The following is a 19,623-nucleotide window of genomic DNA, read 5'->3' as shown; positions in this document are numbered from 1 at the left end:
TATTTATTTATTCATGAGAGACCCAGAAAGAGAGAGAGAGGCATAGACACAGGCAGAGGGAGAAAGCAGGCTACATGCAGGGAGCCTGACATGGGACTTGATCTGGGGTCTCCAAGATCACACCCTAGGTTGAAGGCAGCGCTAAACTGCTGAGCCACTTGGGCTGCCTTGCCATATTGTCTTAAAGCTATACAATAACTCTTAAAATCAGGTTGGGTGATTCTTCTCATTTTATTGTTATTTCAAAGTTATCTTAGCTACTTGCTTGCCTTTTCATATAAATTTTGAAGAATGTCATCTCACAATTTTAAAAACATTTTTGATAGGATTGCATTAAACCCATAGACCAATATGGTAAGAAATCACATCTTTACCTATTGCTGAGTCTTCTAGCCTGAGAACAGGTTTCTCTATTTATATAGGTCTATGATTTCTTTCATCCAGTGTTTTGTCAAGATTTTCAACACATGAATCTCATGTTTTGTTAGATATATTTCATCTCTTTTGAGTGGTTATATAGCATGTTTTAGATTTTGGTTTTCATATATATTGCTACTATACAGAATACAATTAATTTTTGTATATTCATCTTGTAACCTATGACCTAATGAATTCATTTAGTTCTAGTTTTTCTTGGTAGATTCCTTGGGATTTTCAAATTCTCCATGGAATTTTGATAATTTATAGGTTATCAAAGCTACAAATAGGGAAAATTTTCAATCTGCTATGTTTAATTTTATTTCATTTTTCTTGCCTTTTCTTTTGTGCTAAGACTTCCAATATGTTGTTGAATAGGAGTGGTGAGTCGGGACACCTGGGTGGCTCAGGGGTAGAGCCTCTGCCTTCAGCTCAGGTCGTGATCCCTGGGTCCTGGGATCAAGTCCCATGTTGGACTTCCCCACCGTGGGGATCCTGCTTCTCCCTCTGCCTGTCTCTGCATGTCTCTCATGAATGAATAAAATCTTTTTTTTTTTTTAAACATTTATTTATTCATGAGAGACACACACAGAGAGAGAGGCACAGACACAGGCAGAGGGAGAAGCAGGCTCCATTCAGGGAGCCTGATGTGGGACTTGATCCGGGGTCTCCAGGATCACACCCTGGGCTGAAGGCGGTGCTAAACCGCTGAGCCACCCAGGCTGCCCATATGAATAAAATCTTAAAAAAAAAAAAAAAAAAAAAAAAAAAAGGAGTGATGAGAGTAGATAGCCATCCTTGCCTTGTTCTAATCTCAAGGGCAAAGCACCTAGTCTTTCACACCATTACATGTTAGTTTGGGCTTTTTGTAGATGTTAGTTTATCAAGTTGAGGAAGTTACCCTCTTATTTCTGGCTTGCTGAGAGTTTTTATCATAAATGAATGTTGAATTGGGCAAGGGTTTTTTTTTTTTTTTTTTTTTTTTTGCATCAATAAGCTCATGTCTTCTTTTCCATAGTGTTTTTTTTTTTTTAAAGACTTCATTTATTTACTTGAGAGAGAGTGAGAGAGGGCATGAGCAGGGGAAGGGGCAGAGGGAGAGGGAGAAGCAGACTGCTTGCTGAGCAGAGAGACCTGGGGCTCGATCCCAGGACCCCAGAGATCATGACCTGAACCAAAGGCAGACACTCAACCAACTGAGCCATCCAGGCACCCCTCCATAGGTTTTTTTAAATACTGAAAAAAACCTTAAAGACTACCCTAGTCTTCAGACTAGGGCCCTGGGAACTCTGTTGCTATCACTGGTCTAATCAGCACTTTTCAGTGTGCCCCAGAAAATGCAACTTGAGTATTACATGTAGCCAAACAATCAAATGTAGGAAGTGCTGCTCACAGTATCCATTCCTAGAGGGTTATAACATACATCAGCATAACCAGGGCTCAGAGAAGCCCTGCAATACAGGCTCTGTTACCTTTAGTGTGGAATTTCCCAAACTAACTTAACCCCAGAGCCCTTCTTGACTCCCTTTATGCTCCCATAGCACGTCCTCTGAAACATAATTAGGAAGCCACTTAACTAATTATCCCTTATTTTGCAGTTGATCCAGAGACTGAAAGAGAAGGGACTTGACCAAGGCTACAGATAGTGGCATCACACAGACACCAGGTCCTGGGTCTCCGGACCCCAGCCCACTGCTCCTGCTCCAGACCATATTGCTTTGATATGCTAACAAGTCAGCTGGTATCTCTGCAGTACCATATACCATCATGGGTAAGAGAAATGCAACTGCATCACCAACCTAGTCCCTTGGGTGGTTTTCAGGCCCCTATCTCCCACTGGGCCTGGTAGTGAGGGCCTCCAGTCCATGTAGTCTTAGTACGGCCTGTGGGTAGCAGGGTATGTAATGCAAGTCAAGCCAATCCTGCTGGTGTAGCTCCTTGATCTGCTAGTAAATGGCCTGGGGATGCACCCACAATCCAAATTGGGTCTAACAAGACTCCATCCCAAAAATCCCATTAGAATTCCAGGGAAAAAATGGTTTTCCCATGGAAAGATGCTAAACTACAAGAAACTGAACTAGAGCTACCAAGAAATACCACACTGAGGCAGCTCCTTCAAAACAAAGTTGTAAAATGAAGGACATCTTGGTTCTTTATAACATCCCCATGCCCAATCCAGTCATGCTTGAGGCAGAACCTACATCCAGAACTTAAGTGACAGACCAAAATAAGTGACACTTTCCTAAAACCAGTTTGATGGAATCCTGCCACTTGCCAACAGAATCCTACTTTGAGTGTGAAGCACATGGCCCAGAATGTCATGACTAACCTGGCTTGGCAGACCCTCTTGATCAGGAGGTACCCTCAAGGTATCATAGCAGAGAACAATCTTTTCTGCCCACCTCATCCCTAGCCCCTACCCACTCTCAGACTGACATTTACCCCCACTTCCCACCAAAAGAACAGGTAGCCAAAGGCAGCTTGAGCAATACTTGATATACATCATACATTTATTAGTGAATATCCCTCTGAAATCAGCAACAATATTAAAAAAAATAATGATTGCACTACTTGGTCAAGCAGAACTAGCAACTTTCATTTTAAAAAAAGTACAAATCTGTTAAAAATTTCAATCAGTATACACATATATATAATACAACATACTAGTTATGTTAAATGCTACAAACCAATGTGAATCCAATGGAATGGAAAAAAACCACACATTTAAGCTTTAAGAACCATTTTTTTCTCTATATATTAGCATTTTCTCAAATACATACATGGGAAAAATGAGGTAACTGTAAAATGTGCAAGGAACAGGGCCCCCCAAATTACATATATTTTTATATATATATATGTAATTATATATATATATATATATATATATATATATATATATATAACCTTTCTAACACAGAACACAGGTGCTGGGCCCAGCCAAGGCTGGGGGATGGTGCCCACTGTCATGCCTAGGCCAGAAGTTGGTAAATAAAAAGAGTAAACAATGACAAGCCCCCACCACAGGAAATCATTGGTAACATGGCATCTATAGCAAGGTCGGCAAATCACAAACATCCTAAATAATTGTTTTATAAATCTTTTTTTTAATGATTTTTTTTTAATGTCGTGTTTCCCCCCCCAATAGCTGCTCGTTGGAATCATTGCTGCAGCCGACACACAATCCGTGAGCCTGTTTCCGCCTGCCCCAGGAACCTTAAGGATTCTGAAAACCTTTTGTTGGGGTGGGAAGGGGAGGGGTTTGGAGAGGGTGGTTTTCTGTGTAAAACACGTGGGATTTCAACACTGCTATAAATATAGAAACGTCACCTGGAGTTATATACAGTAAGACTTTGGGTTCTCCACGGGGGTGGGGCCAGGGTGATGGGGCCCCATGGCAGGCTGAGGGGATGCAGGGAGCCAGGGCCGCTGCAGGGAGAACGAGGGTGGTTGGAGCATCCCTGAGGCAGCAGGCGCCAGGGGCTGCCTGCTAGGATGTGCCGGCCCCACACGCAGTTCGTTCAGGGCAGCAACCCCAGCTGGGAGTAGTACAGGAAAGGAATGGGACCAAGAAAGGAAAGGGTGGGAGCTCAGCCAGACTGTGTGTGGGCCTCCTCCAGACCTTGGAGGGCAGGGCTCAGGCTGGGAGGGGGCCCCTAGATGTGGGGTCCACGCCCTCCCTGGTCCCTGTCCTCCTGGGACTTCCTTGGAGGAGACTCACCCAGTCAGGTGGGAGATGGGCCCTGGCTGGAGGGAGAAATGCCCTGAAAAGCGTACGGTCCCGTTAGGCTCTGGGGACGTGTGCAGTACAGTGCATGGCAGTTATCAGCTGAGCACAGACCACCCCCCAACCCCACCCATGACTGCCAACCGCCCAGCCCAGCCCCAGCCGCACACGTGCATGCAGACCAGGCGGCACCACCAGACCATTCCTGGCCCCCTGGGCACTTGGTCCTGGTTGGTCCCTATATCCCCCATTAAACCAAAAGGAAACAAATTATTTAAAAATCCACACTCCCAAATCCTACACGCGATTTTGGGCCAAATGAATAAACAAAAACTGCTGCTCTTCACGTTCATGCAAAACAACAGAGAGGGGAGACAGGGTGTGTGTCTGGCCCCCTTTCACTGCCAGGGAGGGGTGGCCACCAGGAACAAAGGAGGTCACTCTCCCCTGCATGGCCCGGGCCCCCTCAGGATACACGCCACCCCAGCTCAGGGCCAGTTCCCCATATACTGAGGAGGCTGGCTCTGATATCCTCCAGCCTGGGGGTGGGGCTGGAATGTTGTGACAGGTGAGGGTCCTTGAGGGGGCCAACCCTCACAGAAGCCTGGGTAGGGCTGGCTATCTGAGTCTGTCTGAGATCAAGGCTCCTGGACTCAGGTCTGGGGCTCAGGAAATGGCCTCATGCCACTCTCTGTCTGCACACCTGTCAGTGCCATCCAGTCAGACGGCATACCATTTCAGTGCAAGAGACCAGGCAACCCAGGATGGAGCCCCCTTTGCCCATCCTGGGGCTGAGGATCTCCCCCAGCTGCACTGGAGGGTGGCGGTAGGGGGGGGACGGACCCTTGGCTCCCAGGGCTGGCAGGAAAAGGAGACGGACTCAAGGGCAAACAGGAGGGAGACTGAGTTACGGACAGTCAGGCAGCTCCGTGGTGGGCAGACTGGCAGGCAGATCGGGGCAGGAGTCTTTGGAGCTTGGCAAATGCAGGGGCTTATTGCAGGGGCTTCTCTCGGGGCTGACCCTGGCACCAGCTCTGGAGATGCAGGCGGGAATGACGGGGCAGGCCTGGGCCACTCCCTCCCCGTCCTCCCCAGGTCCCCCCAACCCGAGCTTCCAGAGCTTCGGGCAGGGTTATCCTGGGCGGCTGTGGGCCTCATTCAGCCTCCCTGGGCACCTCGGAGGCGTCGGCCCGGCAAATGGGACACGTCCGGTTGGCCTGGGGGAGCAGCCACACATCAGGCTTCACTCTTGTCTGTCCTCCACCCCAGCTGGGTCTATTCTGCTTCTGGGACTTGACCCATGAACAGAGCCTGGACTTCTAGCTAACAAGAAGGGAAACCCTCCAAGGTCTACCACCCCCCATCCTTCACATAATGGAATCATATGTGTTACCTTTAACCACTTGTCGACACACTTGGTGTGGAACTCGTGGTTGCAGGGGAGGACTCGCAGCAGCTGCCGTGCCTCAAAGTCACTGAAGCAGACAACACACCTGAGAGAGGGTATAGAGTGTCACTTCCACAATGATGGCAGGAGAGGGGGGAGGCTCATCGCACAGCACAAAACCCCTGGAGGAAGGGGGCCCCTGCAGCCCCCTGTGCTCACAGAGGGGCAGATGAGGGAATAGTACTCACAGTGTCTGCTCTGACTGATGGCTGTCTGGGTTAAAGCGGTATGATGGGAGCTGCTCAATGTCCGCTTTGGTGAGGCCTCGTGGCTTGGCATCTCCTAGTCGCTCTGCCAGGTTCAGGAGGGCCTGGATAAGAGCAGGAGGCGGAGGGTCATTAATGCTCAGGGCCTGAGGTCCCCCAAGCTCCCACCTCCCAGGACAGTGCTCCACGGGACCTCATAGTTCTCCATCTCCACGTCATCCACATCGAGATCCAGGCTGATGGTGGGCCCCATTGCTGTTGGTGACATTGGCAGCATCGAGCTAGGGGAGGGGAGACAGGTGTGGGGGGCCCAGGGTCAAGGTCAGTAGGTGTAGGGGGTGCAGAGCTGTTCCCGTCTCCCTCCATGAAACAAAGCCCAGAGCTCTGCACCGTTCACACCAGGGACTCCAGTGTTTGTCCCAAGGCATTGTAGGAGGGTGAGAAACCCAGCTCATGAGTGTTGAGTACGTGTGGTTTGGTAGGGATGCCAGATGGCTTTAGAGGCCCCAGGCACCCTGTGGGGCTCTGTTGGAGTCCAAATGGAAGTCCCAGGAAACCAGGGCACATGGCTCTGGGGCAGATGTGCTGGTACTTACAGAAAGTAGGGCAGGAAGCTGGGGTAATACGGTGGCGGGGGTGGCGGTGGGGGTGGCGGGGGAAGTGGCTGTTGCAGGCGGTATCTCTGGGTGCTCAGTCTCCGTGGCATCATGTGGGAATATGGCTACGAGAGGGGTACCAGGTGCAGGTCAGCCCAGTGGGCCTGTCTCCTGATCACCCTAGAGTCTGGGTGGGGTCCGTACTTACCACACCAAAGGATAGCTCCTGGTGCAGTGGATCATGGGGCAGGTAGTGCAGGGGCACAGATGGGGACAGGGCTGGGCCTGGGGCAGAGGTGGAGTAGGTGAAGCTCCCCAGGGGGTGCTGGTCCCCCCGCAGGTCCACATCATTGTCAAGCCGCTGCAGGGGCTGGAAGAAGCAGGGGTGGGCCAGCCAAAATCAGTAATGAGGGAAACCCTGCCCCCACCCCCCCACCATGCCATCCCCTATACCATCAAACCCATTGCCCAGACTCACCATACGTGGGTGCTGGGCCTGCAGCGATACAAACTGCCCAAGAGGTGCCATGTGGGCAGGCTGGGGGTGTGGGGCTGGTGGTGGGGGGTGCAGGATGTAGTGGTCACTGGAGATGAGGTGGGGGTAGGCCTGATAGGGCACGGGGAGCTGCTGCATGGTACACGCCTGGATCAGCTGCCAAGAGAGGGAGGGGGTGGGGGCTGTATAGTGTTCTAGGCTCTGCCTATGCTTGTGCTAAGGGCCAGGGGCCATTCCATGCCCTCTGGACCCTCCTATTCCTGCCAGAGGCCACCCAGTCAGGACACTACAGTCCTAAGGCCCACAGTTACAATTCCAAGCCATAGGCAGGCACTGGGGTGCAGGAAGTTCCCTGAACCGAGGTGCCCTCTCACTATCTGTTAATACACACATGCGTTTCTGGGCAGGGTTGAGGCGTGGAGCTGGGTAAGTGCTCTCACTCTCCCAGCCTGGATGGGTGTCATAAGCTCAGCTTGCTTCTGCTGCTGGCCTGTGTCTGGGGTTTTCAAGTGGAGATAGGGCAGAAGGTGAAGGCACACACTCACCGGGGGTGGGAGGCAGCAGAGGGGGTAGTGCTGCCCACTGAACATCACGGAGCATGCTGGGAGCTGCTGGGCACTGCAGCCAGGGATGTGTTGGCCTGTAGGCAAGGGGAAGCCTTGGGTTGTCACCGTGGTGACTGTGTAGGACAGAGGGACGGGTCCCTGGTGCACCTGTGGGTGGAAAGAAACCCAAGAAGTGTAGAGAGGAAAAATGGGCCATGCTGCTGTCCCCAAATGAGAAAGTCCTGCTGGGTCACCTCCCTTCCCTTCCCTAGCTGGGGCCTACCTAGGTACAGACCTGGCTGTACCCCTGCCCCAAGCCCTAGAGGGCAGAAAGAACACTCTGGGAACTTGGGAGGGGCTTCCAGCTCTACCACTCATCCACTGTATAGTTAGTTCCAAGGAATGCCCTTCCCTTCTCTGGGCCTCAATTTGCCAACCCGTAAAACAGGGCTAAAATGTCTTGATGAACATGCAATGAGTTAAGCAAGATGAAGTCAGGATTCTGCTACCTCAGGCTTGCCAGAGGCTGGTGGGGAGGGGCCAGCAGGGTGGGAAACAAAGGTGATGGGTGCTCTGCCTACCTGCTCGTGGAGATCAACCATGAACGGGCTCTGTTGGGAGGCTGGGTGCAGCATTCGGGGGCTCCTGCCGGCAGGAGCCGAGGCTCGGTGCTCCTCTACAGGGAGGTGTGGCCGGGGTGGTGGCTGCTGGGAGGGTAAGCGCTCATCCTGGGCAGGCAGGCTGGCCAGGGGGCCCTCGCGGCTGGGGCTGCACCACAGAGAGGAGGCCCCAGTAGGACTGAGGGGAGCCACTCATTCAGAGAGCATGGAGAGAAACCAAGGTCACTACCCACTAGGGAAGGAAGACAGCTCAGGGTCCTGTGCCCTGCCACCCCTGGCCCCTAGGCCACAACCCAGGCCATCAGCCCCAGCACCAGAGGCTCTAAGCTATGTAGGACTAGGAGGTTCCTTCCTACCTTCCCCGGAGCTGGCCCGGGGTACTGCCAGGTCCTACAGAGAATCGCCGCTGACCCACAGGGGCAGAGGGTGGCCACCTAGTCACTGCCAGAGCCCATGGTCTCATCAGAGGTGGCAGTGGGGTGGAGGGGCTGGGCCAGGGCTCACAACCCTAGGAGGCAAACAGATAGACAAACTGAGGCACACAGAAGTCCAATCACTTGCCCCATCAGGGACTACAGAGACAGAATCAAACCTCAGGGGTCTAATTCCAGGAGCTACTGATGTCCACCATGCCCCTGTGCTCCAGGTACAGCGTGCACTCTGGGTCTGGCCTTCTTGGCACTGATAATCAGGGACAGGGAGTTCAGGCCTCAGTTTCCTACTCTATGAAATGGGGTCAAGTTCCTCTTCAGGGTTGTTTGAGTCAGGAGGCTGGCTGGCATGCTTTCCAGGCCAGGTGGCTCCAGTAAGTTCCCTCAGGGTGGGGTCCCCAAAGCTATAACTTCAACCTCAACCTCCAGGAAGCTGGAAGTTCCTGGAAGGGCACTCCAGTTTCTTCCCTTCCACTGGGTCAGCTCAGGGGGGATTCATTTTTTTTTTTTTAAGATTTTATTTATTTATGAGACAGAGAGAGAGAGAGAGAGCGGGGGGGGGGGGGGGGCGGGGGCGGGGGGGGGCAGGCAGAGACACAGGTAGAGGGAGAAGTAGGCCCCATGTAGGGAGCCTGACACGGGACTTGATCCTGGGTCTCCAGGATCAGGCCCTGGGCTGAAAGTGGCGCTAAACCGCTGAGCTACCCGGGCTGCCCCTGGGCGGGGGATTCTAATTAAGCCTTCTCTTTGCACTATTGCCAGGTAAGAGGTTCCAAGCTGGTTCCTGTCCTCAGTGGCTCCCAATTCAAGTCAGTTTGCTTTCTTTTCATAACCAGCTCCCATAGTACCTATCCACATGTGACTTGATCTACTCTTCAAGGAAGGCAATGTTAGCTCCCTTTCACAGAAGAGAAAACTGAGGCTCAAAGAGATTGAAGGGGACTTGCTCAAGTGTCAAAGCGGGAGGTGAGCTGGCCACAGCCTCTTACTGCACTCTGCTGCCAGCAGGAAGGGTTCCAGAATAAGAGCTTCACAGGAGGGGATGAAGGTAGTGGCCACTGGTGGATGGGTAGGTCTGGCATACAGCCAGGCCTTGCTCTGGGGGCCTAACACAGCCCCCAAGTGGGGCTTGCTGAGAAAAAAGGGGAAGCAAGAACCTCAAGGAGGAAGCTGAGAGGGAAAGGGGTGGGGTGGGTCTCCTCCCTCAGGTAGGACCTGGGGGTCCAGGTGGCATAAGCTGTTGGGGCGGGGGGCGGGGGGGGGACCATTTACTAACTCCAGAGGTTGGGATGAGGTCCTGGCAGAGAAAACTCTGGAACCTGTCAGGTCCTGCAAAGCTGAAAGGTGTATCAAATAGGACCAGCCCTTTGCTGTTTCTGCCACAGGGAGGCCTCCTCTGTCCACCCCTTCTGCAACTCTGACACCCAGCTTTGAGTACTACCTGCCCACTAACACAGCTAGGGACCCAGCGTACCGTACCCTCAACACCTTGTTCCTTCCTGCCAACAGTGGCAAGAAGACTTCCTCTGTGCTCAGCTTTACAAGCCTGGGCCCTAACTCTCATAAACCAGCCTGCAGGGGAAGCTCTTCACTTGATAGGGCAGTGCCTGGCTGGCCACAGCCAGAAGTGTAAGAGTGGAATTCACACTTCTTCTGACTTGGCCTCTGGCACTTGGCAGAAGAGTAGGCAGGGCCCAGTGACCAGCTTGTGTCCAGCACCTATGTGGTAAATGTACACTTGAGAGCCAATCACACACAGTTTGGCAGCAGTGAAGTTGGTGCCCATGATTAAAAACTGGGAGATTACATAAAAATCTGGCCTTTAGTTGAGAGGAAAGAAAAGCAGAAAATGTGGTCCCACTAGACCCTCATTTCTGCTTGGTTCCCCTCACTGGAGCATGAGCTTTCCCTCCAGGCCACCCCAGGCCCATTCACTACCTGCCCATCGTAGGTGACTAGGTTTGTAACCCCTGGTACACATCCTTATGCACATGTGTACACCCACAGCCTTCCTATTCTTGCTGACAATCCAGCCTAGCAAACAAAGGCCAAGAAAGATTCACAGTAAACCCCTAAATATCTCCAACAACAGACTCCTAGGCCACTCCAGACCTGGGTCACAGTCTTTGGAGGGCTGGGGAACAGAGGCATCTAGATATTTTACCAAATCCCCAGCAGTTTCTACTGCCAGCTTTGGGCCCCACTGCTCTAACCTCAGAGATCCTGAGAGACCATAGTCCTGCTGATGAAGAATTTGAACAGTAATAACTATGATACCTCTCAGTGCCACCTTGGGTCCTCACAGCAACCCTCAGAAGTAAGGACACTGAGGGTCAGAGAGTTGAGGTCTAAGGCCTGTCAGCTAGAGCTGTGAGTGCACTGGGACACAAACCAGGCAGTGGCTTCAGTGGCTCCTCCTGTGCCAGGCTGCCTTGCTGAAATCTGGGGGGTGAGGATGCCACAGAGGCCCAGACACAAGGGATTCTGCTCTGGCCAGCCCCTTCAAAAACACCCATTCCTCAGGAAAGGGATGTGGCAAGGAGCTGAGAAACCAAACCAGCAGACCAAAGGGCTTCTAGCCATAGATGATGGTGCCAAAGTTGAAAAGTGTCAACCCTTGCATTCTTAACACATGATACCCCAATTCTGGCCAGAGTCTCTAGACTTAGGACTGGGCACATCACTCCCCCTCTCTGAGCCTCAGCCTCTTCACCTGTAAAATGGGAATAGCCAAGTAACCACCTCCCAGTGGACTGGAAAGACTGCTCAAAGGCAGAAGTGATTTGCAAAACGTGGGTGTGAGTGATCACCATTAGACATTAAGATAGGCTAAACCCCACTCTAGCCCCCACAAACACAAGTCAGGTACCACTTCAAGCTCTGCAAGAGAAAGTTGGGACATATGCCCCCATAGGGGAAAACCCGAGCTGGCAACTGAGGGATCCCTGGTTCTCGGAAGTCGTACTAAGAACAGAGGTTGCACAGAAGGGACACACCCACTTCACAGTTGAGGAAACTGAGACCCAGAGAAAGGAAGTAACTTGCTCTAGCCCACAAAGCCAGAACTTGTCCTGCCTGGCTGCCACCTAGGCCCAGATTCCCCTAATCCCTGACTCTCATTAGCATCAGCAACCCCAATGACCACCTAATCCCAACTAATTCCAGTCCCCAAAGGGGATCGAGAGTTTTCTGTTTCAGGCACTTATGACTAACCCTATTGTGGAAAAGCTAACGAGGCCCAGACTTGGAGCAAGCAACTTGCTCAAGGTCAAACTGCAAAGGTGGAAGCCAGGTGACCACCCCCAATTTCTCTGCCTTTCCATAGTCCTCTGTACTGTGCTTCCAAGGAGATCTGGGTAAACGGGTCTTCAGGGTCCCATCCTTAAATCCAATCTTGCCTGGAAGCAGGCACCACACTTTGCATCCACCCCTTTCTCCAGGAGGCAGCCAACTCCCTACTTCCAGTGCCCCATGCCACTATCTCAGTCTTAGTCTAGGGAACCCCAGCCCAGTCATTTGCCCCAAGGGTATGTCTGCCTGAGAACCTGAGTAGATTCAGGCAGGATGAGAAGCCCCGACCCCCACAAAGGGCAGACTAGGCCACCACTGCCGGGTAGGCCAGCGTGCTGCCTGGAGGTAGTTGGGGGCAGGACCATCAGCCACGGAACTAGTAGTTCCTGGTCAGCCCAGGCTCCCTAGGTGACCTTGGTCAAGGAAATCTCCCCATTTCTGTGAGCCTCAGTTTTCACAGCTGTGAAATGGGGGTGGAAATCTCTCCTTCATAGAAGGCCCAAATAAAGCCAGAAGAAACAAGACGCAAGAAATCAGGTGGTCACATTAGCAGGGGTTGGAAACCAGTGTTCCTGAGGGACCAGTCCCTCCTCAACGGGGGCCAGGCTCAGGTTGCGGGGCTCTGGGGAGCTTCGTCGGCCACCCCTCCCCGGGAAGGGGGCCGAGGTGCAGACACCCCCACGGAGAGGAGACCCCCACGTCCCCCTCTCACTCCTTTGTACCGCACTCGGAAGAACAAGGGGGGGCGGGAGTCCAGACTGCGGCGTTGGGGCCAGAGCGCTGTGACTTTAAGAGCCGAGGATCCCGGACCATGTGCTCGGCGTGAGACAAAAGCAACAACAAAGGAAGTGGCGGCGGCAGGGGGAGGGGGCGGCTCCTTCCTCTCCAACCGCAGCACTGAGCCTCCGGAGAAGGGAGACTCAACCTGGGCTTGGGGGGTTGGGGGGAACCCTCCTTGATCTCCCTGATTCTAGAGGTCTCGCCGTCCCCACGCTAGACCGCCCGTGATTAACCCCTGCGGAGCCAGCTGGATCACAGCCCCCAGTCCCAGGGGAGGGAGACAGGAGTTCCAAGGATGCGGAAATAAGGGAGTTGGAGCTCTGGCCCCTACTCACCTTCTGCCGCCAGGCCACACGTTGACTCCTTTGTTCCCGATCTAGGACGGCCAAGCTGGGCAGTGGGGAGGGGGCTGCCTGGACCCTTTAAGAGCCCCCGCCCTGCGGAACAATGTGCTCCCCTCCCCACCCCCCGGTCCGGGGGCAGTCCAGCTCCTTCCGGAGCCCTCTCTTTGTTGTCGGTCCGCCGGCGTCTGCCTCGCGAGGCCCACGCGCGGTCTGCCTCTCTCAGCCCAGGCCCTCCGGGAGCGGGAGGCGGCGCAGGACGCAGCCGGGTTTTGCGCAGCTGCAGGCGGCTGGCCCTTTAAGAACTGTCCGCGGCGGCAGCGGAATGTAACAAATCCCACATTTGATTCACAACATTCGAAGCGGCGGGGTCGCGCGTCGGGCGGGAGGGGGACTCGCGGGGACGCGCCGGGAGGTTCCGGCAAACAGTAGCGGGCCACTGCCCGCGGCAGCCCTGCCAAGAGCTCCGCCCCGCGAGGGCTGTGGGAGCCAATCACTCCCCGCGTCTCGGCACGTGACTAATGGGAAGCCATCTTGGAAGGCAGATTTTCTTTTAAAACCTTCTTGCCCCCACCTTCGCACTTAAAGTGACCGCAGTCATCACAAGCAAGGGGCGGGGCCACATGGCCTGAGCTAAAGATGGGAGACCCCAGGGTGGGCAAGGCCACCGGCTGCAACTCGAACTTGCTATGCAAACTCGCGAACCACTCGCGCCTCTGAGGCTCAGTTTCCCTGCCGGAGAAATGGGCTCCCCTAGGAGAGCCGCAACCCGGACTTACTGTGTCATGGTCTTCTCTTCGGGGACGGGGCGCCGCCAGGGACACTGAAGTGCAACGGGACTGGCCTTCGACGGGGCAGGAGCGGCCTCTTAAGCCAGCCCAACTGGGTTAGGAAGGCTCTAACAGCCTTGGGTCGGCAACCTCCCCGGAGATGACGTCAGCCCCAAGAGCTACCGCGCCGCGATGACATCATGGCCTGGCCGCTGTGCATCTCCTTGTTTATACTACGCGGCAGCTTTAAAAAGCTGGGAGGGCCTGGGTTGCCCAACGAACCAATAGCGGGCAGCCCATCCAAAGCAGCTAACGCCTGCCAGGCAGGGGGATTGGTCTTGCGTGCGCTGACGTCACAGAGACACTTAACCGCCCCGCCCCCAGCGTGGCCCGGGAAAGGGGCGGGGAACAGTTTTAAGCCCGAGCTGCAGTTGTCCGGCGCTCTAATAGCTCTCGGCGCGTGGCCAGGAAAGCTTGGCCTCCCTTGTGGAGGGTAACCTGTTTAAGGGTATTGGCGAACTAAGCTTAATGAAGTCTTCGGTTACCTACTCCTGTACTCCTCCCAGCAGCGATGAGATGGAGGGATTACTGCAGCATTTTACAGATGGGTAAAGAGGATCAAAGGGGTCACTCACCCTAGGTCACACAGCTAGAAAGTGTGGCTGAACAGCTGAGCTTCGTTCTCCTTGGCCTTAACACTGGGCCAGCATCATACAAAGTGGAGTATTACCTCCGCATCGATTATTTAAGGAAAAAAGTCAGTAATACTCTAAATATCCAACAGCTGGGCATGGCTGAAAAGAATGTGTGCTTATAGTCAATAAACTGGACTCCTCTGCATGTGGCTGCACTGACATAGGGTTGCTTCCTTAAACAAGATGCCAGCGCAAAATGTTATATAACATTTGTTAAACCTGTGTATAGGGCTACAGGGTGTGTGTGTGTGTGTGTGTGTGTGTGTGGTGGTGGTGTCATTTTCTGTGCTGCTTTGGTGTACTTCATAACCCCAAATTTAAGAATAAAAATTGAAAGCAATTTGCTGAACAGAGTGTAACTATGTATCTATTTTTCTGAAAACTGGGTATATACAGTATCTGCACAGAATATTTCTGGAAGGATATACAGGAAACTAACAATTGTCCTTAAGAAGAACTGGACTGGATAGACTTTTTATTGTATATGCTTGTGTACATTTGCTCTTTTTAAAAAATCCTATACCGGGGTGCCTGGATGGCGCAGTTAAGCCTCCAACTCTTGGTTTCAGCTCAGGTCTTGATCTCAAGAGTTGTGAGATTGAGCCTTGCGTCAGGGTCCATGCTCAGTATGGAGTCTGCTTAAGACACTCTCATCTGCCCTCCCCTCCAAACTCTAAGATAAATAAATCTTAAAACAAAACAAAACAAAACCAACTAACCCATACCCTGTACAATCTGGGTGGAGGCATGGGTGAAGTAAGGGATGGGGGTTAAAGAGTACACCTATCAAAGTTAAAAAAAAAGAGAGAGAGAGAGAAAAAAAAACAAACCCATACCATATAACCTACAGAAAATTCTAAAGAAAATTACTGTTAAAAAGTACGAGCATTTTAAATCTAAGGCATAAAAACTTCTGTTCCCTTAAAGTCAGAAGTTCCCTTTCAGGAAAAGTATCCAATGGAAACAATCCAGAAGTCTAGGGAGCAGAGATACTCATCCAAGTGTTGTTTAGACCAGCAACAATCTGTTACTGCATGGTGAGTGTGCAGCCAGCAATGCAATGACTGCAGATGGTACCCAAGGGCAGTTTGCAGATACCTAAGCACAGGAGATCAAGTTCAGGATGCAGTACTGCAGGTGTTAACCTGCCTACCTCTATCCATGGGTTAAAACTATGTGTGCATGAGAACGAATGGGGAAGTACAGGGTAATGCCTTTCTCTAGCCAACCCCCTTTCACTGGCTCTCACTTCTGACCTTTTATTTTTCCCACCTTGTAAAAGTAGTTAGAAAATCTTCCCTTCGTTGGAAGGTGCTGTTGTTAAGACCACCCCCTGCTTGCCTGAGTAGGGACAGAACCTGCAGCGGCTCCCTACTGCCTGCCTCTGGAGCTGTGCTTAACAAGCTCCCCCCAGCCTTCCAGGCTCACCTCTCCCCAGTCCTTCTCCCACAACCATGATGGTGCACCCACTGGCCTTCCCTGCCTGCCACCTTCCTGCCTGTGCTTAGCTGGATGGCCTGCCTGAGATGCACTCTCTCTTCCTTTCTACCAACCTATTCCTCTTCTCTGTCCTTTGGGGCTCTGTTCCCTCTTACCTCTTAAAGGAAGCTTGGAGATCTCTAGCTTGTACTGATCTTCCCCATCTCTTAACTCAGTCCTAGACGTACCCCAAACTTCACTTCATACCATCTAATTTGTACAGAGCCCTGCCACAGTCACTTCACTTTATGTCTTACTCCATTACTCCTGTCTAGCCTAAGGGGATTCAGATTTTTTTCTTTTTTGATTCAGAATTTTTAAGTGCACTGTCATCTAGCCTTCACTGGAATGCCTCATTTTATGTGTGACATCTGAGGCTCAAAGAATCAAGTACTTGCCCAAGGCCACAGTGAAAATACCTTACCACTCATGCACCCTCAGAATGCAAGTCTTCAGCCACAATCAAGTCATGTACTTCGAAGCCACCAAAGTCCTGACTGTACAACTCTAATTAAAACATCCTTACCACCCATTACCCCTGGCAAAACTCTCCTCAGCCTTTGGGGTTCAGCTCTAAGACTGCCTCCCCAAAGCCCCCCTGACCTGTCTTCTGGCAGTCAGCTGCTCTGAGTTCCTTAATGCACAGCAGGACTATTACCACACTGCATTGGGACAGCAGAAACTATCTCCACGGGACTGTTCTCCCCCTCTCCCCCCAGCAGGCTCTGGCTCACACTGGATGGCAGATGCCTAAGGAAGAGGCTCTGAGTTTGACTCTCACCTCTGATTCTACAGGGCCAGGAAATCCCTGACCTGTCCTCCCACATGCATGACCTTCTGGCTTACTCCCCTGGGAGACCTCGAGCAAATACTCACAGCCCCTCAGGGTTCCCCCAGGGCCAGAGGCCTGTAACATATCTCCTGATCTGAAAAACCTTCCTGGGCACATGCAGAATCACTCTGAAACAAGTGGGAAGGAGGCCCAATTTCTCCAGGTTTTCAAGATAAGCCAGAAGTCTGGGCTTTCCTGTGAAATCCCCTCAGGTTTACCAGTAGGTCTTTTTTGCTTTGGAATCCCAATGTGGTGATGTGGCCCACACACCTGCTGTGTGCCTCATTCTCATCACTCCACCCTACTTCTCCCCTGCCACTTGAAGACAGCTTCTGTTTTCATCTCACAGATGAGGAAAGTGGTTCAGGAAGTGCCTCTCCTTGCCTAAGATCCCAGAAGTGTGACCCAGTGGGCTCCGGAAGCCACAGTTGGGGGTGGTTCACTCTTTTTTTTTTTTTTTAATTTTTATTTATCTATGATAGTCACACAGAGAGCGAGAGAGAGAGAGAGAGAGAGAGAGAGAGAGAGAGAGAGGCAGAGACACAGGCAGAGGGAGAAGCAGGCTCCATGCACCGGGAGCCCGACGTGGGATTCGATCCCGGGTCTCCAGGATCGCGCCCTGGGCCAAAGGCAGGCGCCAAACCGCTGCGCCACCCAGGGATCCCAGGCTCACTCTTATCCACACATCTGCAGTGAGGTTCTGTGGAGAAATTAGGGCTCTAGGGTCTCCTGCAGAGTGTAAGCAGGCCCACTCGATTGTCTCACTGGTCCTCCCAATGACCTAAGAGTTAGGTGCCAGTATTTTACAGATGAGGAAATGTATGAGGGGGTATGACTCAATAATCAATGGGCAAACCAGGTATCACATTCTAATCTAACATTAAGTTTGGTTCATGCGTCACAAATGTCAAAACAGAGTCCCCAAGGGTTGCTCAATAATCAAAAGGACAGATATTCCAAGGCAAGAGTAGACCACGGAGGCTCAAGGACTGGTGGATGAGCAGCAGAGGATTCAAACCCTGGTCCCTCCAAGTGCAAAGCACTGGATGTTGCATTCCAGCTTCCATCCCCAAATCTCCTCTTCAGGTGGGAGGGATTCCACTTTGGCAGGATAGGGATTAGGATCATGGATTCCTGCTGGGGCCCTGCCCCCTCCCTGCTCTACCCAAGAACTTGGGACAGCTGGCTGCCTCCATTCCTCCCTCAGGGTCAGGAAGCACCCTACTCCTTTCTTCTAGGACCCCTCAAACTGTCCTCCAGACACAAGGCTAAGTAGCCTTCCCAGGTGGAGCTTGGGGAATACAGACTGAGGGATCACCCAGAGACACAGCACAGCCTGGCAGAGCCAGTTCAGGACTCAGACCTCCTAGCTACCACAGAGCATTGCAGACCTGAGCCCAGAGCCTCACATCCCAGTGTGGGGGTTGATGGGCTCCCTGCCAAGTCCTTTCTCAGGGCATGCCTGAAAGAACTGTTTACGCATAAGGGGGTAGGGTGGGGCATCTATAAAGGTGTTCCAAGGGCCTGGGGCTCAGGTCAGTGGTACTTTAATTCTGACTTGGGTCAGTTATTTGGCTTCTCTCCACTTTAGTCTTACCTGTAAAATTAGGGCAATAACACTAGTGACACATGACATTTACTGAGCACTTAGTTTGCACCACTGTTACCTCTTATAGGCTAGTGAGGACAAGCACACAATGATGGTTAGAGAGCCTAACCTGTCTGGGCCTGAAACCCAGCTCTACCTCTTACTGGCTCTGTGATTTTGAGGAAGTCACCACCTTTTTGAGGCTCAGTTTGGCCAGGTGTAAAACGGAGGTGACAACGTCTACCCCAGTGAGTCAACTGTAGCTCTTACTATGTGTGCGTCTCTTGCGGTACCTGCCCAACTTTCTGGGTCTGGGTCTGCACTTGAATGTGCGAGTGAGCTTTGCGGGTACGGTGTTGGAAGGGGCTCCCCTTTCCGACTCCCTTCCCCCTGCAACTCTGGCCACTGTAACTCCTAGGGTCTGCAAAGGTGGGAGCAGGTACTATCACATCACCGAGAGATGAAAAGCAGGGTCTGCGTAAGTGCGGGCGCCTGGCAGACCCAGGGAGAGGAGTCCAACCGAATTCCCCATTTTCCCTCCATCTTGTTTCTGTCCTCCTGAGGGCCGGCTTCTTGCCTCCATCCTGCCCACACCACCGCCCTGACCCCCCGACAGCAGCCCGATTCGAGCGTACAGATCCTTAGGCAACGGAATGTGTGACCTTGGGTAAGACACAGACCGTCTCTGGACTCCCCGGCATTCCGGCATCCTAAAAGTTGTAACGACGGCGCTGGGGTGCAGTGGTGTTCCCCGGACCTGCAGCCGCTCCAAAGCAGGGCTCGGAGAGCTGTGGCTCCCCAGCGGCTGGCACAAGGAGCGCCGCTAAAATGTCTGGGACCGACGTTACGAGCCAAAGGACTGCGGCGCCTCTTCAGCTCAGTCCCTGAACGCAGGGCCCCAGCTGAAGCCGGAACCCGTCGGAGGGCAGGGGTGGGGGGGTCGATCGGGTCACGTGCGGGGCGCAAGACACTCTGGGACTTGTAGTTCCCAGGGTGGGGAGCGGGTCCCCGAACTGGGGCACTTGGACCTAGCGGAAGGACTGAAGAGCGGAGCACCTCTGGCTCCGGGTCCCGGGGCAGCGAGCTGGGCACTGCAGACGCAGGCGGAGGCCTCGCTGGAAGTTCCTGAGCTACTCTGTCGGCCCGCGGCCGCCCCCTATCGTTCCGTCCTCGCTGGCCTCGCGCCTGGGGCGCACGGCGCAGGGTCCGGGCCAGGCGTTACCTGGAGCCGCGGCTGGGCTCCACCCCAACCCGGCGGCCGGCGAGTCGCTCCCGCTGCAGCCCGGGGTCCCGGTCCCGCTGCGGCCCGAGCGCCGCCCGCCGCGGCCCCCCCTCTGGCCCCGCGCAGTGGAACCGTCCGCGGAC

The 19,623-nt window shown here is 53.1% G+C and overlaps 1 protein-coding gene across 9 annotated transcripts; it reads right to left on the bottom strand.

Moving 5' to 3' along the window:
• Nucleotides 1-3,501: 3,501 nt before the first annotated feature.
• Nucleotides 3,502-19,623, bottom strand: RNF44 (ring finger protein 44). Of its 9 annotated transcripts, none has more exons than XM_026006665.2 (11): nt 19,481-19,623; nt 8,408-8,559; nt 8,013-8,229; nt 7,432-7,599; nt 6,869-7,042; nt 6,599-6,760; nt 6,391-6,515; nt 5,988-6,075; nt 5,777-5,898; nt 5,535-5,634; nt 3,502-5,358 (listed from the first exon to the last, which is right to left on the bottom strand). In XM_026006665.2, exons 2-11 carry the CDS (start codon nt 8,512-8,514, stop codon nt 5,296-5,298), a joined length of 1,326 nt encoding a protein of 441 aa, XP_025862450.1. In that variant the 5' UTR covers nt 8,515-8,559; nt 19,481-19,623; the 3' UTR covers nt 3,502-5,295. The 9 variants fall into 9 exon arrangements, with proteins under 9 accessions (XP_025862450.1, XP_025862468.1, XP_072612650.1 ...); XM_026006683.2 differs by having other exon boundaries at nt 8,013-8,199; nt 19,481-19,613; XM_072756549.1 differs by having other exon boundaries at nt 8,013-8,135; nt 19,481-19,561.

The sequence above is a fragment of the Vulpes vulpes genome, chromosome 4 (assembly GCF_048418805.1).
Source record: "Vulpes vulpes isolate BD-2025 chromosome 4, VulVul3, whole genome shotgun sequence".
Taxonomy (NCBI): Eukaryota; Metazoa; Chordata; class Mammalia; order Carnivora; family Canidae; genus Vulpes; species Vulpes vulpes.
Note: the sequence above shows the minus strand (reverse complement) of the source record. Positions and strands in the feature narration are given on the sequence as shown.